This window comes from Colias eurytheme, chromosome 5 (assembly GCF_061535395.1).
Source record: "Colias eurytheme isolate Ceu_HAF_F1 chromosome 5, ilColEury1 Martin Lab GWU primary, whole genome shotgun sequence".
Taxonomy (NCBI): Eukaryota; Metazoa; Arthropoda; class Insecta; order Lepidoptera; family Pieridae; genus Colias; species Colias eurytheme.
This window is the reverse complement of record NC_142984.1, coordinates 7,422,004-7,436,544: the sequence shown is the minus strand read 5'-3', so window position 1 is coordinate 7,436,544 and position 14,541 is coordinate 7,422,004. Positions and strand designations below refer to the sequence as shown.

The 14,541-nt window shown below is 36.4% G+C and overlaps 1 protein-coding gene across 1 annotated transcript; it reads left to right on the top strand.

Annotated features, from left to right (window-relative positions):
* The first annotated feature begins 7,369 nt into the window (after positions 1-7,369).
* Positions 7,370-12,267, top strand: LOC149908532 (uncharacterized). The gene has a single exon (XM_090102011.1). It carries the CDS (start codon positions 7,457-7,459, stop codon positions 11,303-11,305), a length of 3,849 nt encoding a protein of 1,282 aa, XP_089958137.1. The 5' UTR covers positions 7,370-7,456; the 3' UTR covers positions 11,306-12,267.
* Positions 12,268-14,541: the final 2,274 nt, after the last annotated feature.

Here is a 14,541-nt window from a genome sequence, read left to right as displayed (position 1 = left end):
GCGTGTTTTAATTCGGCGCCCAATATGCGATATTTTGTTGTTACAGACACCTGAGTTGCAATCGGACTGTAAGTCCTATATTTTATTTGTTAATTCGTGTTTCTATCTTTATTTTAGAAGCGGGCTAAATTTTTTTTTTGAGTCATTTCTATTCAACTATTCCGAGTGAAAGCTTTATTGTTTCGACAGGTTTTTCAACTTTCGTCGTGTTTTAATTCGTAGTCCAATATGTGTTATTTTGTTTTAACGGACACCTGAGGTATATGTTGTATAAATTTAAACCTTATTCATTTTAGCTACCTTAGGATATGTTGAACAATATTAAGTATTGTTTTTAATAAATCAATGTTATACTAAATAGTTCTTTGATAATGATATTTCTCGTGTCACATGTTCAACAATTATAAATTTAATGAATCATTATTATTTTTCTTTCAGAGATTAAAAAGATAACTCCTGAAAATGAGGCAGGTATTCATGTTTTAATAACCGTAAGTTTGTACTAACCCTTTACAACCGGGAGGAAAAATTTTGCCAAAACCAGTTAAAATCTTATTCTGTCCTTTCCTTATGGTCCTTATAATGTAAGAAAAATATTTAAAAAAATCCTGTTCATGCTGGTCTCCAGCAATCAGACCCTCACGATCGTGAGTCTCAGGAATAATTTGTAAGTCGCATGATCGTGAGTGTTTGTTCTCATCGATATATTTACATTTATTTATAGATTAAAAAAAGAAAATTTCATATTTTAATATATTTATTTTAATAAAAAAACACAAATTCAACATTCTTTTATAGTTTTTAATCAGTCTTCAAGACTCAATAACGATAAAATCAAACTTAATGGTAAATATTAACTTCCAAGAGATCAAAGTATGTAATTGTAAATTGTAATGTCAAGTACAATAGGATTTATAACAATAATCAGCCTTAATAGATACTAGTAAAGATAAAGACTACATATTTTTAACATGATAGGACATAAAACAATTTTTGTCACGAGACAAACATAAATACCCATCACATTTGGTACATTTAATTTTAGAGCGACTTCCACAACCTTCCATTCGACAGCATCTGGGTGCTTTAATGTCATCAAAGACAGGATAGTGTTCATATCCGTCATACCTCTGCTTCTGATAAAACATTAGCTGGTCAGAATATTTTATAATGTCGAGGAGGAACTGATGGTAAATCATCCTCATTTTCTTCTCTACGAAGACGATCTGGTATGCAGGATAAGCTATCAGCAACATTCAAACGAAAATCAAGCAGAGCCAGTGATTCTTTTCTAGGTAACTTATTGGCTAAACAATAGTTTCGGCAAAGCCTCCAAGAGTTGACCAGCGCAAGATCCAAGAAGTGTATGAGAACTTTCAACGTTGTACGTTCCATAGCGGATTACCTGTATCTTTTGCAGCCGGAGTATCAGAATCAATAACATGGAGTGCATTACGAAGGACAAGGAACCTGTCTCGCGACATAAGACGAGATACCAGCTCTCCAATACATCGGCAGTCGAGGAAAGGAAATGCAGCCCATGTTGATATGTGCTGCAAATAATTAAGCGATCTCTGCACTTGTACATTTGAGTTCACGGCCTGTAGTGCGTAGGAAATATTCGTTTGTGCATCGCGATACTCAGTGTCAAAATAGTCGTTAAAATAATCAATTGGACGCCTTGCCGGCTTTATTTGCTGAGCAGGATAGTCGTGCGCTTTCTCTGCGAATGTAGTTTGCTTCCATACTCTCTTTCTCGTTGCCCTGGGTGCTGATGCTGAAACTCTTCCTCGAACAGCTTCCAGAACAACATCTGATAAGCTGGATCTGTCATGTGTAGCAGAAGTTGAATTGCCTTGGCGTGATCTTCTAGATGCCCGAACAGTGTTTCTTGGTGTCGGTGGGATTTGTATCTCAATCAACGGAGAAAGTTGTGGCACTACTGGAGTAGATGACGTCGAAGGAGCCATAAAGGAACTCTCAGGGACAACTTCATCGACCTGCTCCCCTTCAAAGTGATTTTCATCATTAGTTTGCCTAAATAAGACATCTTGTTCGAATAATTCCAGGTCATCTTCGTCAAAATCTTCTAGCTCTGAATTATTATTTCCATCATTTAATAGGTCTGTTATCATGTCATCAGTAAGCTTAAGCCCTAAAATAAAAAATAAAACCATATTTAGGAAGCATAATACTCAAAACCAACTTAAAAATGCACCACAACAAAACAAATTAATTGTACGTACTACGACCGGTATCACACGACCGTGAGTGTTTAAATTTCGAAGAAGATTCTAATAAAACTATCGATTTAAAGTACAAAAAACACTTGATATACTTTAAAGCAACTCATAAACACACGATACACATAGAAAGTTGTTTAAATATCTGTTTAAATTACGTAAATATTAGGTACTTACGCGAGCGGGAATCGTTGTCGAAGAACGCAGCCATCCTTCTTGCGGCCTCTGGGCTTCTGACAAGTTATGACTTGTGTCTACACTAATAAACCAGTTTTTCGCGCGTTCTCAGATAGACTCACTAACGATCGGCACAGGTTGCGTTCGCAAAAATTGATTTGATTTTGGTCCAGATTTTTTTAAAGTCAAGACTCACGATCTTATCAGACCGGTTGTAAAGGGCTAAATAGTAATAAGGTTTCTATCCTCAATGCATTCCTTACATAATAGTAAGTACGTAATTATATTTTTCTCTCAAAATAAACAAAAGCTCCTATTATGAAATACTTCGGGTCGAACCCCAGTTACTTGAGTCTCGTAGTGAACTGGTTTATTTCGCTCTACATTGCCAATGTTATTGCAAAGTGGTCAAATTTAAGCAATTATTTACAACAAAAGGAGGGTAGGTATAAACAAAAGGCACGATCCCTCGTCTTTTCTCTGTAGCTTTTCTCTAGCACCTCTAAAGTGAAGTACATAAATACGTTCCACTTAAAAATGTGGCCAAGAGACTTCTTTTTCACGCGGGCATGAGGTTGATGTCAACATTCCTTGTACATATAAGTTATAGTTTAGAGTTTCTGAGAGTACACAATTGACCCAAATTGACTGTAGTTCTGTAAAATTCATAGCCGTAAAGCCCCTGTATGTTGAGAATAAAGCCTCATGTACGTACTCTTGAATTTTTAATATCAGAAATTCACTTCAACATATTTGTGAAGGTTTAATTTCAATTTAGTGTTAAAAAAAAAAAACAATTATCTTCAAACAGTATTTCATAAAGATTTTAATACGTTCGCTTCCATAAGTCTTCTCTTAAAATTATTTAATATCCTAACCCTTAATTTGCATTTTCAAAGCATAAGAAATAAAAAAATATGAACGATAATTAATCTTCAACGTCTTGATATAAAACCGCAGACATTGTAACGTTTAATTTAAGAGGCAGCTTGTGAAATAATATTAAAAGAGGTTCCTTTGTAGGGTGTGGAGCGGTGCTAGCTTTTAAGATACAATAAATGTATGCTGTAATAAAAATATAAAGAGGAAGTATAAAATTACACGGAGCGACAGTACACGGTATTGTCACAAACTTATTAAAACAGAGTTTTCCTGAAAACACTTATTTTACTCTCTAGATAATTATTTAGCATCCCACACAAAGGCGTCCGACATTCTTCTTTAAACATATATAAAGACAATTTGCTGAAACCTTCACGGAGTGCTAATTACAAATACACGAGGGGAAAATACAATAAGTTATATCATTCATAAAGCCGGTATAAACTCGTGTTTGTTAACAGCTTGTCTATCTATAATATATAACCAGCAAATCATCTTAGATCCCAGAAGACATTCTTGTTGAGTTGGTCGTGTCTCACCCGTTCTCAACTGAATAACTGAGCGCAAAGTTTTGAGTTAAGCGTTAATATTCAGATGAAAATACTTGAGCTCGCGCACTAAACCTAATCAGTTATATGCACTTTGCCGTTTATTGCACAAAGTCTTGTGGAGTGAGCATCAGAATTCTAAGTATTTGATAAAGTATTCAACTTACTTTATGGGATTGGTAATAGTATCGTTACCTATAATCTTAGTATGAACTATTGTTTAAAACATGTAATCGAAATTCGCGTCTAAACCTTAGTATGAGTACCTATGAGATGAGATAATATACAATTATTGTTTTTATCTTCGAAAAATAGAATATAAAAAGCGAACAATTTAAACACACAAAGGCAATTAAATCTTCACGCCACCTATAAATATCCGCAACAATGATGTTTATAAACGAACGAATTTATAATAAATAAAAAAAAATTATATAAATACGTAAATTAATTTTATTTCTAAGCCGTTATTTCAAAGATTACTGTATGTTTTTCCACATAAAAGATATCCAACTTTAGCAGAAAAGTTACAACTACACCTTACATATATTATATTTTTAAAACTGAAAACTAGCATAATATCATACAGTACGAAATAAATATTTGATGAGATCTTTCCCAGTGCTGATTCGCTTACTATTCGAATCAGTTATAAATACGATGGAAAGGGAAATAGATTGGCTCTATTAGTGCCCTTAGGTGGGTTTCCCTTTGACATGGCAGTGCATAATTCAAAGGCTTTCCTCAATTTCCCCTTAGGACGTGTTAGCACCTTCGATTTGCGAAGTTAGTTTAATCCTATGTTTGCATTACATAAGTATATGAATATAATTTACTATTGCTTCTGTTATGTGTAGCGAGAAATTGTATATAGAGATATATTAATAAAATGTAGAGTTAACGATATTTAGAATGAAAATACAATTCAAATTTTACCGGGAGTTCATTTAGGTACTACAAACTACTACTAAACTAAATTAAGTATAAAATCATTTTAAAATTACCTACATACCTAAAGATGTTGTTTAAATGATATAACGATATTACTATGTATTTGAAAGCAAATATAGCAATACAAACCAAACCATACAAAAAATAAACTAAATGTTTTAAATTATACAAACGGAATCTTCTCTACTCTGGAAGTTCCTTCACTTTGTTACTGTAAAAAATCAAAATTTTCAACGAGGAAAAAATCTTTATTAAAGAATAACATTGTACTTAATTTAGCCCTAGGTTATTTTTGTTATGTTCAGTCACTTTATACTGGTTTATTATTTTTTGTTACACATTTTTCACAGTCTCACCATTGGTGGTTCATTCTATAATACAGTGATAATACCTCAAAAATTATTTAAGAAATCAGTGAAAATTGATCACAATCGTATAGATTCAATACAATTTTTATGAATGTAAGTATTTATTTAATTAGTAAAATGATAAAAAAATGTGTCTTGTGCAGTTAGAAATACCGGCATCCCTAAGATTTCCGGTTGGAATCAGCTTCTGAATATCACCCTTGGTCTGAATAATTGTCAGTTCTGCCCAAGGGTTCTGCCAATAGTGATAAGGAAAATTCAGTTGGAAAATTCTAAAGATTATAATTAAATTAATTGATATAAAAAAATGAGCAAGTATTCATACTTAGCGTATGCTATCAATGTGCATTAATTAAAAAAAGTACATAAGCAGATACTCCAATTTATTTAGTTATTCAGTTCCATCCTACTAATATTATAAATGCGAAAGTTTGTATGATTGTTTATTCCTTCACGCAAAAACTGCTGAACCAATTTTATAAAATTTGATACACTTTTTGGATAAATTTTATCCCGAAAATCCTAAGGTCCCAAGGTATCCTTTGACTACACGGGCGAAGCTGCGGATGAAAAGCTAAGTTGTAGTTATATAATAATCACCCGACTCAATAGTTTCACAGTGTATTAACTCTTTGTTATACGGAAACAGCGGTACTATAATATTGATACAAAAACCCTAGTAGGATGATTGATGTGCCATAAATGTTGTAATTACAGCAAATGTCGCGTGCGGCGAAGTAATTGTGCGTACATTTTAATGGTTTTCGCTATTTTTCATTGGCGGCTCTGGCTTGATTGATGTTGTGATTTATTAAGACTTTTTACCCGTCCTGAATAGATAGCATCTGTAGCCTGTTTAAAGTGACGCTTTTTAACTTTTTGTGGACATGTTATTTCTGGATTGGATCATTAGTCATAAAACGTTTTGAGTGTAAAAGTATTTTGGTGTTTACCTAAATACTTTTATTAGGTATAGAATACGTAAAAATCCATTGAATGATTATATGCTAAATGTATAAAGCTAAAAATAGTTCAACATTTAACGATAACAAACAATAATTAAATACATATGGCAATTTTTTTCAGCCATAAACAAAAATCTGTTGCCTCTAGTTTTTGTATCAAAGTAAATAAACGTTGACAGTAACCAACAAAAACTCAACGAGCGAAGCGTCAATTTAATAAAGTAAACTATCTTCAAAGAAACGTGGAATAACTTCCTAATAATTATAATAATAATAATAATAAGGGCGTAGGGATGTGACGACCCCATCGCCCACGGTTGGAATATCTATTGTCTACGTGACAATAGATATTCCACCCGTGCAATCAGTCAACCCGCAGGACACCTTGTGGCGGGGTGTCGGGGAGTAGCGACCCCGCGGGAACCGAGTGCTCCCGGGGGAGGCCCCTGTCTTCATCTCCGGCTCGCCTTCACCGGCCGGTTGGAGTGAAGCCTGACGAGGACAGGACCCCCACCTCTGGCTTGCCTTAACCGGCCGGCCAGAGTGGAGTCGCGAGAGCTTTTAGCTCGAAGGGTGGATGCGAAGCGTAAGTGGCGAGTGGGCACGTGATGCTGGACCCTCAGGGAGCGCGTGATCGTAGTTTAAAGTCCAGGGACGCCTCTCCACCCTTAGCTGCTCACAATATGTTGCCCCCTTGTCGCACTATTGCAGCGACTTATTTCGGGGGCCCATACAGTGAGAGGGCGAGTCACCACCTGCCAACAATTTTTTGCTATATCTTAGTAGAAAGGCAGGTGCCATAGTCTTCCATAGTCCTTAATTCCGGTCCATTAACATCCCATACCATAGCCCAGTTTATTTTATTCCCTTATCTTGCAATAGTCCTACATCGGCCGCGGACTGCCTAGGGCTGTATCTCTATAGTGCAGTCATGGGCAGGCTGCGGCTGGTGTTCCACAACACATTAAAATTCTCGAAAGGGCCTCTGCGTGTTGGATCCGTGTCCCCACGTAAGCCTTCCAAAGATCCGGGTACCGTCCTTCTGGTGGTACCCGAGTATTATGGAACAGAGAAACATAATAATAATAATAATAACCCCCCCACGGGACCACCTTGTCGTGGTGGGGGGGCTTACGGGAAGGCATGATCATTAAATTGATAGTCACTGCCAACTTGACTATACCCTGTGAAAAGAAAAAAAAAAAAAAAAAAAAAAAAAAAAAAAACAGGTGAGACTCAAAATAGCCACAACATCTCGGCATTACCCTTCTCAACCAACGGTCCCAACTACCCATTTAACATTTGAGATTTTTGAATTTAATATGGAGACTAGATTATCTAAAAGAAAACGTATAGGGTCGCTGCCCGGGGGCGATCGCCGGGGCACACCTGGAGCTGACGCTGGGTGTTTCAGCATGCGAACCGTCTGCGGTGAGGAGCTGAGCAGGCGGGCTTCTACCGATAAAAATACTACAGCCGAACACTACGACGAAAATGACGCACCGACTGACAGAACGAATACCCCAGAAGAACCATATAGCCCAAGCACAATATCATACACACCTTCCGTACCGTCGTCACCATCTACTACTAGTTTAAATCCGTGTTCCCCCACACCGACTTTGGATGTTGCGCGGGAGGCTAACGCCTTCTTACCTGCGTCCACCAAAGCTGGAAAACCAAGAGTGCGCATGCGATGGAGCAAAGATGTAAACATATTTATCATGCGCACTTACTACTATATAACTAAATTAGAAACAGATTTTACTATATATAGGAAACAACTTCATGAACTTTTCACACAAGAATACCCAGAAATAAACGTGTCAGAGCAAAGAATTTCTGATCAAAGGAGAACTATAGTAAGAAATAAACTACTGGACCAAGAGACGCTGAACCGATTAAAAGAAGAAGTACAAGAAAAACTACAAACAGAAATTCAAAACACAGAAACTAATGAACCGATCGCACCAATATATACCCCGACGGACAATATGATATTATCTACTTACTCGCTATCTCAATCACCCACACAATCTTCACATATATTTACACAAACAGAAAGCACATCACTTACATTAGAAAACGACACCTTAATTCAAACAGATAACAATAATATGACAGAAAATGAACTCGTTCAAGATTTATACGACAAATTTAGAGAAGTACAAATGCAATATTCTGAAATAGACCCAACAGTAAGACCAAAACTGCCTAAACTAAGATATAGTCCTCAACTTGATCAACTTGTAAAAATATTTAACAGCCAGATACTGGGACAGTTCATTAATGATGAGTTACAACTAAAAGATATCCATACAATTATATATTGTACAGCTCTAGTAATATCAGAGAAACTAAACTATAAAATTATCAATAACCGCCAGGCCCCCAAATCAAAAAATTATAGGAAACCTCCCTGGGAAATAAGACTAGAAAAGGATATTGAAAAGTTAAGAGCAGATTGTGGCCGCCTTACACAATATATAAATAATAATAGGTCCAAAAAATTAGTTAAAAAAGTAGAAGCTATATTTAAAACAAGACTCACACATACCAGACATGAAAACAATAATAAAAAACCAGAAGAATTCTTAGATACTCTTAAACAAAAGCTAGCACTTAAAGTTCATAGATTAAAAAGATATAAAAAAGCACAACAGAGAAAGAATGACAATAAGATGTTTGCAACAAATGAAAAACAATTTTATAGAAACCTGCAGAAGCCGAAAACAGGTATACACAGAGAAGATAATCAAAATATACCCACAGTACAACAGTTAGAAGATTTTTGGGAGGGTATTTGGGAGCAGCAAGTGGAACATAATGACAAAGCTGATTGGATAACTGAAGAAACAGAAAAGTGGAGTTCAATAGAAGAAATGGAGTTTGACGAAATTACTGAATCCGAAATTAGAAACATAACAGCTAGATTACACAATTGGAAGTCACCTGGTGTAGATAAAATTCATAATTACTGGTATAAAAAACTTATCGTCTTGCACAAATCATTAGCTAAAAATTTAAGTGATATTATAAAAGGACATCAGAATATACCCGAATTTATTGTAACTGGAATAACATATATGCTCCCGAAAACAGAATATTCCCCGTTACCTTCTCAGTACAGACCTATCACCTGCTTGCCAACAATTTATAAAATATTGACATCAGCTATTACAGTAAAAATTAATTCGCATATCGAACGCTACAACATTATAGCAGAAGAGCAGAAGGGCTGTAGGCGGGGTCACATGGGATGTAAGGAACAGCTTATTATAGATTCTACAATTCATAAACATGCAACCACAAAAAATAGAAACTTACACTGTACATATATCGATTATAAAAAAGCTTTTGACAGTATTCCGCACACATGGTTAATACAAATACTAAAAATATATAAAGTAAATTCAAAACTGGTAGATTTCTTACAGAACATAATGACACAATGGAAGACCACACTTCATCTCAACACACATCACATAAATATTTCCACTAGAGAAATATTTATTAGAAAAGGTATATACCAAGGGGATTCCTTGAGTCCCATGTGGTTCTGCCTAGCCTTAAATCCGTTATCACATCTACTACAAAATTCTAAAGCTGGTTATTACTTCAAACGAAACGTAGAAGAAACTGTTATATCGCATCTTATATACATGGACGACATTAAACTTTATGCAAAATCCGACAGAGATATGAAAAAACTTGTAGATATTACGGCTCGATTTAGTAAAGATATTAAAATGGAATTCGGTTTAGATAAGTGTAAGACATTACATATAATAAAAGGTAAAGTCCGCCCTGGAGACTATGAAGTTGAAAACGGAGAAACAATAGCAGCAATTGAACCCACTGACCTCTATAAATATTTAGGATATAAGCAATTAAAAGGACTAGACCACTCAACTATTAAAAAGACTTTAATTACAGAATATAAAAAGAGATTAAGTTTACTGTGTAAAACACAACTTTCAGGCAAGGCTTTAATAAAATCCATTAACACGTACGCAATACCGATATTGACATATTCATTTGGAATAATTAAGTGGAGTAAAACTAATATAGAAACAATAGAACGTAATACGCGAACGATACTTACAAAATATAACAACTTACATCCTAAATCTGCAATAGAAAGGCTTACTATCAAAAGAGAATATGGAGGCAGGGGCTTAATAGATATCCGACATCTCTGGAAGAAACAAATATCCAAACTAAAAATATTTTTCCAATCTAAATCCCGCACCAGTAGCATACACCAGACCATTCTCCAACACGATCATAAATACACACCACTTAACTTAATTGAAAACACAGATATACCAAATATAGATGCAGATCCTACTAAACGAAAAATCGAAGATTGGCGAAAAAAAGTCTTACATGGGCGACACCCTCATGACCTGGCACAACCACACATAGATACAATAGCATCAAATAAATGGCTTAAAATAGGTAATCTTTTCCCGGAAACCGAAGGATTCATGATAGCAATTCAGGACCAGATAATCAACACAAGAAATTACCGAAAATATATCATCAAAGACCCTACAATAGCAAATGATAAATGCCGCAAATGCAACACTCAATCAGAAACCATACAGCACATTACGGGAGCATGCACAACACTAACACAAACAGACTACACTCACAGACATAATCAGGTAAGCAATATCATTCATCAAAAACTTGCAATCAAATACAAACTCATACACAACACAAACACACCATACTACAAATACACACCAGAAACTGTCCTAGAAAACGATCATTATAAACTATATTACGACCGCGCCATACTTACAGATAGGACAATTCATTTTAACAGACCGGATATAACTTTACAAGACAAAAGAAATAAAACAACTTACCTCATCGATATAGCAGTTCCAAATACGCATAATATACAAAAAACAATATCTGAAAAAATTAATAAATATAATGATCTAAAAGAAGAAGTTGTACGAATTTGGAGACAAGATAAAGTTTACATTGTACCAATAGTTCTTTCTACTACCGGTGTTATTCCCAAACATTTAAAACAAAGTCTAAAACAAATTCATCTAGAAGAAACCGTATTTATTCAACTACAAAAAGCAGTAATACTTAACACATGCAGAATAGTAAGAAGATTCCTCCAAATAGAAGAAAATGACAATACTTGACAGACAGACACATACATAAATTACAAATGCTGCATTTACTTGTTTTCCGCCCGTAAATGTGGCTGCTACCAGCATTTATGCTGAGATATAAATACGCAAATAAATAATAATAATAATAAGGGCGTAGGGATGTGACGACCCCATCGCCCACGGTTGGAATATCTATTGTCTACGTGACAATAGATATTCCACCCGTGCAATCAGTCAACCCGCAGGACACCTTGTGGCGGGGTGTCGGGGAGTAGCGACCCCGCGGGAACCGAGTGCTCCCGGGGGAGGCCCCTGTCTTCATCTCCGGCTCGCCTTCACCGGCCGGTCGGAGTGAAGCCTGACGAGGACAGGACCCCCACCTCTGGCTTGCCTTAACCGGCCGGCCAGAGTGGAGTCGCGAGAGCTTTTAGCTCGAAGGGTGGATGCGAAGCGTAAGTGGCGAGTGGGCACGTGATGCTGGACCCTCAGGGAGCGCGTGATCGTAGTTTAAAGTCCAGGGACGCCTCTCCACCCTTAGCTGCTCACAATATGTTGCCCCCTTGTCGCACTATTGCAGCGACTTATTTCGGGGGCCCATACAGTGAGAGGGCGAGTCACCACCTGCCAACAATTTTTTGCTATATCTTAGTAGAAAGGCAGGTGCCATAGTCTTCCATAGTCCTTAATTCCGGTCCATTAACATCCCATTCCATAGCCCAGTTTATTTTATTCCCTTATCTTGCAATAGTCCTACATCGGCCGCGGACTGCCTAGGGCTGTATCTCTATAGTGCAGTCATGGGCAGGCTGCGGCTGGTGTCCCACAACACATTAAAATTCTCGAAAGGGCCTCTGCGTGTTGGATCCGTGTCCCCACGTAAGCCTTCCAAAGATCCGGGTACTGTCCTTCTGGTGGTACCCGAGTATTATGGAACAGAGAAACATAATAATAATAATAATTCATTTATTTATTGAACATCCTTGGTCCACTTGTTAGTAACAATATTCTTATCCTAGGTTAGTAACAATACAAATTTTATTCCAGTTAATATGTCAGTACTTATTATGAATTATATTAATTTTCATTAGATAAAATATATTTTTTTTTTTCATTAACAACAAGAACATAAAAAAAAAATTAAAAACATAATACTACTCATGATATATTAGAATTTTACGGAAATGTTCTAATATTGGCGAATCCACCTTGTCGCACAACACTTTCAGAATGCTGTTGCTGCTGCCACGAAGTCTTTTTAGCAAAGATGCAGTCTTTTTTCTAAGGAGCGCGGAAAAGCTGTCAGTTTGCGCTTGAGCGAACATATTCGAAGCTGAGCAATATCGCGGCAGACGCAACAGCATTCTAAATCCATTATTATATTGTACTCTAATAGCCCTAAGAGCTTTATCTGTATAGTTGCACCACAGACTGCCCGTGTAGAGAGTTTGGCAATACGCCTTAAATAAAGATATTTTAGCCTCCTCACTACAGCGAGCAAATCTGTGAGCAAGCATATTACAGCGCGCCGCCAGCGCTCTACGTTCTCGCTCAATGTCTAACCGATCTTGTTGGTCCTCAGTAACATAGTGCCCAAGATATTTAAATTGCGACACCCTTTTTAGTATTTTCCCATTTAGGGTAATTACGGGTTCATATTTGACGCATTTACGAGGAGCTTTAAATATAAGGTATTCACATTTAGCCACATTGTATATGAGTCCATGCCTAGCCGCATATTTCTCGCAACAAAGTAGCAGCTCCCGTATAGAACCAGCAGAAGGACCCAGCAACACCATATCGTCGGCGTAGCTGATATTATTTACACTAACACCATCTACCCAACAACCCACTGGTTTACTGCTTAGCTCCGCAATCAGCTCATTCATATACAAATTGAAGAGCTTTGGGGAGGTCAGTCCACCCTGTCTAACACCACACTGCAGCTTATACGGCTCAGATAGCTTGTTCCCCCATTTGACGTTGTTCACTTGGCTCTCATACCAGTACTGCATAGTAAGAAGAAGCTCACGTTGCACGCCCGCTCTCTCCATCTTCTCCCATAAGAGGTCATAAGAAACTAAATCAAAAGCTTTAGAAAGATCGAGAAAGCAAGCGTACACCGGAGTATTTTTTGACGTATAATATTTTACGGTCTGCTTTAGGCTTAAAATAGCTGTTTCTGTAGACAGCCCTGTCTGAAAACCAAATTGTGCGTCATGAAATTTTAGTGTTTTGCTGAGCTCCTCATTAAGCAAACTATCCAAGATTTTCGCTATAATGGTAGCGAGCGAGATAGGTCTATAGTTGGTGTGGTCGGAGATATCACCCGTTTTATTTAAATCCTAAATACTCAAATTTAACTTTATCATGAACATATTTAGCAAACGCAAGAGGATACAGGAAGTTTAAAGTCCCATATTAAAAATGAATAAAATCCAACACATAGTTTGGTAGCGGCTTAACAAGCGGGAACCGATAGGGTTGCCGGTGCGGCATTAAATGGTACGATAGGTACCTATTGAACAGTGACACTAAACTTCAGGGTTATTAAATAAAAATAAAAAGAGATGCGTTTGAGATGCGTTTTTTTTACTATAATTTGATTTAAAAATAATGTTTAGTCAATACGTACATAATTTAATTTAGCTGTATGTATCTGTATCTAAAAAAGGATAAAGAACGAGAACTCTACATTATTTAAATTTGTTCACTTCATTATTATTTAAATAAAATTTCTTACAATATGGCAACTGGCAACCCTAACTAGAACTGTGTTAAACGGCTAGCCAAACTTAAATTGCCAGGCCAGGGCTAAACTTCCATAATTCCATACAAGTTCAGCGCATGCTAAGAAACTGTCTCAATTTTCTTTCGCTTTTTAAGTTGAAAGATTTATTCGTATTTTGCAGCGGTTGTGACTTTAGATTCTTCAATGAGCTTGGAAACTTTTTCATTCATAACAATTTTCACTATGAAATAATTTTTCAAATGACCAGTTTAAGATCATAAAGACGATATAACTTTATAACCAAGAATATAAAATCTAGTCTTTGAAAATTACGAACCCGAGCAAAATCAAAAGTGACCAAAGAAACAAACTAAATAGTTCTCCAATGCTAGATAAACTGCGTATAACCGAACAGACATGGAGTCAAGAATGAAAGAGTGCAGTAAAAGGCTTTTATTGAAAATGCTGAATCATCGCCACAGTGTCGCGAGTTACAAGCGATGACGTGCAATAACGAGCCCGGGATGTCAGGCTGTCG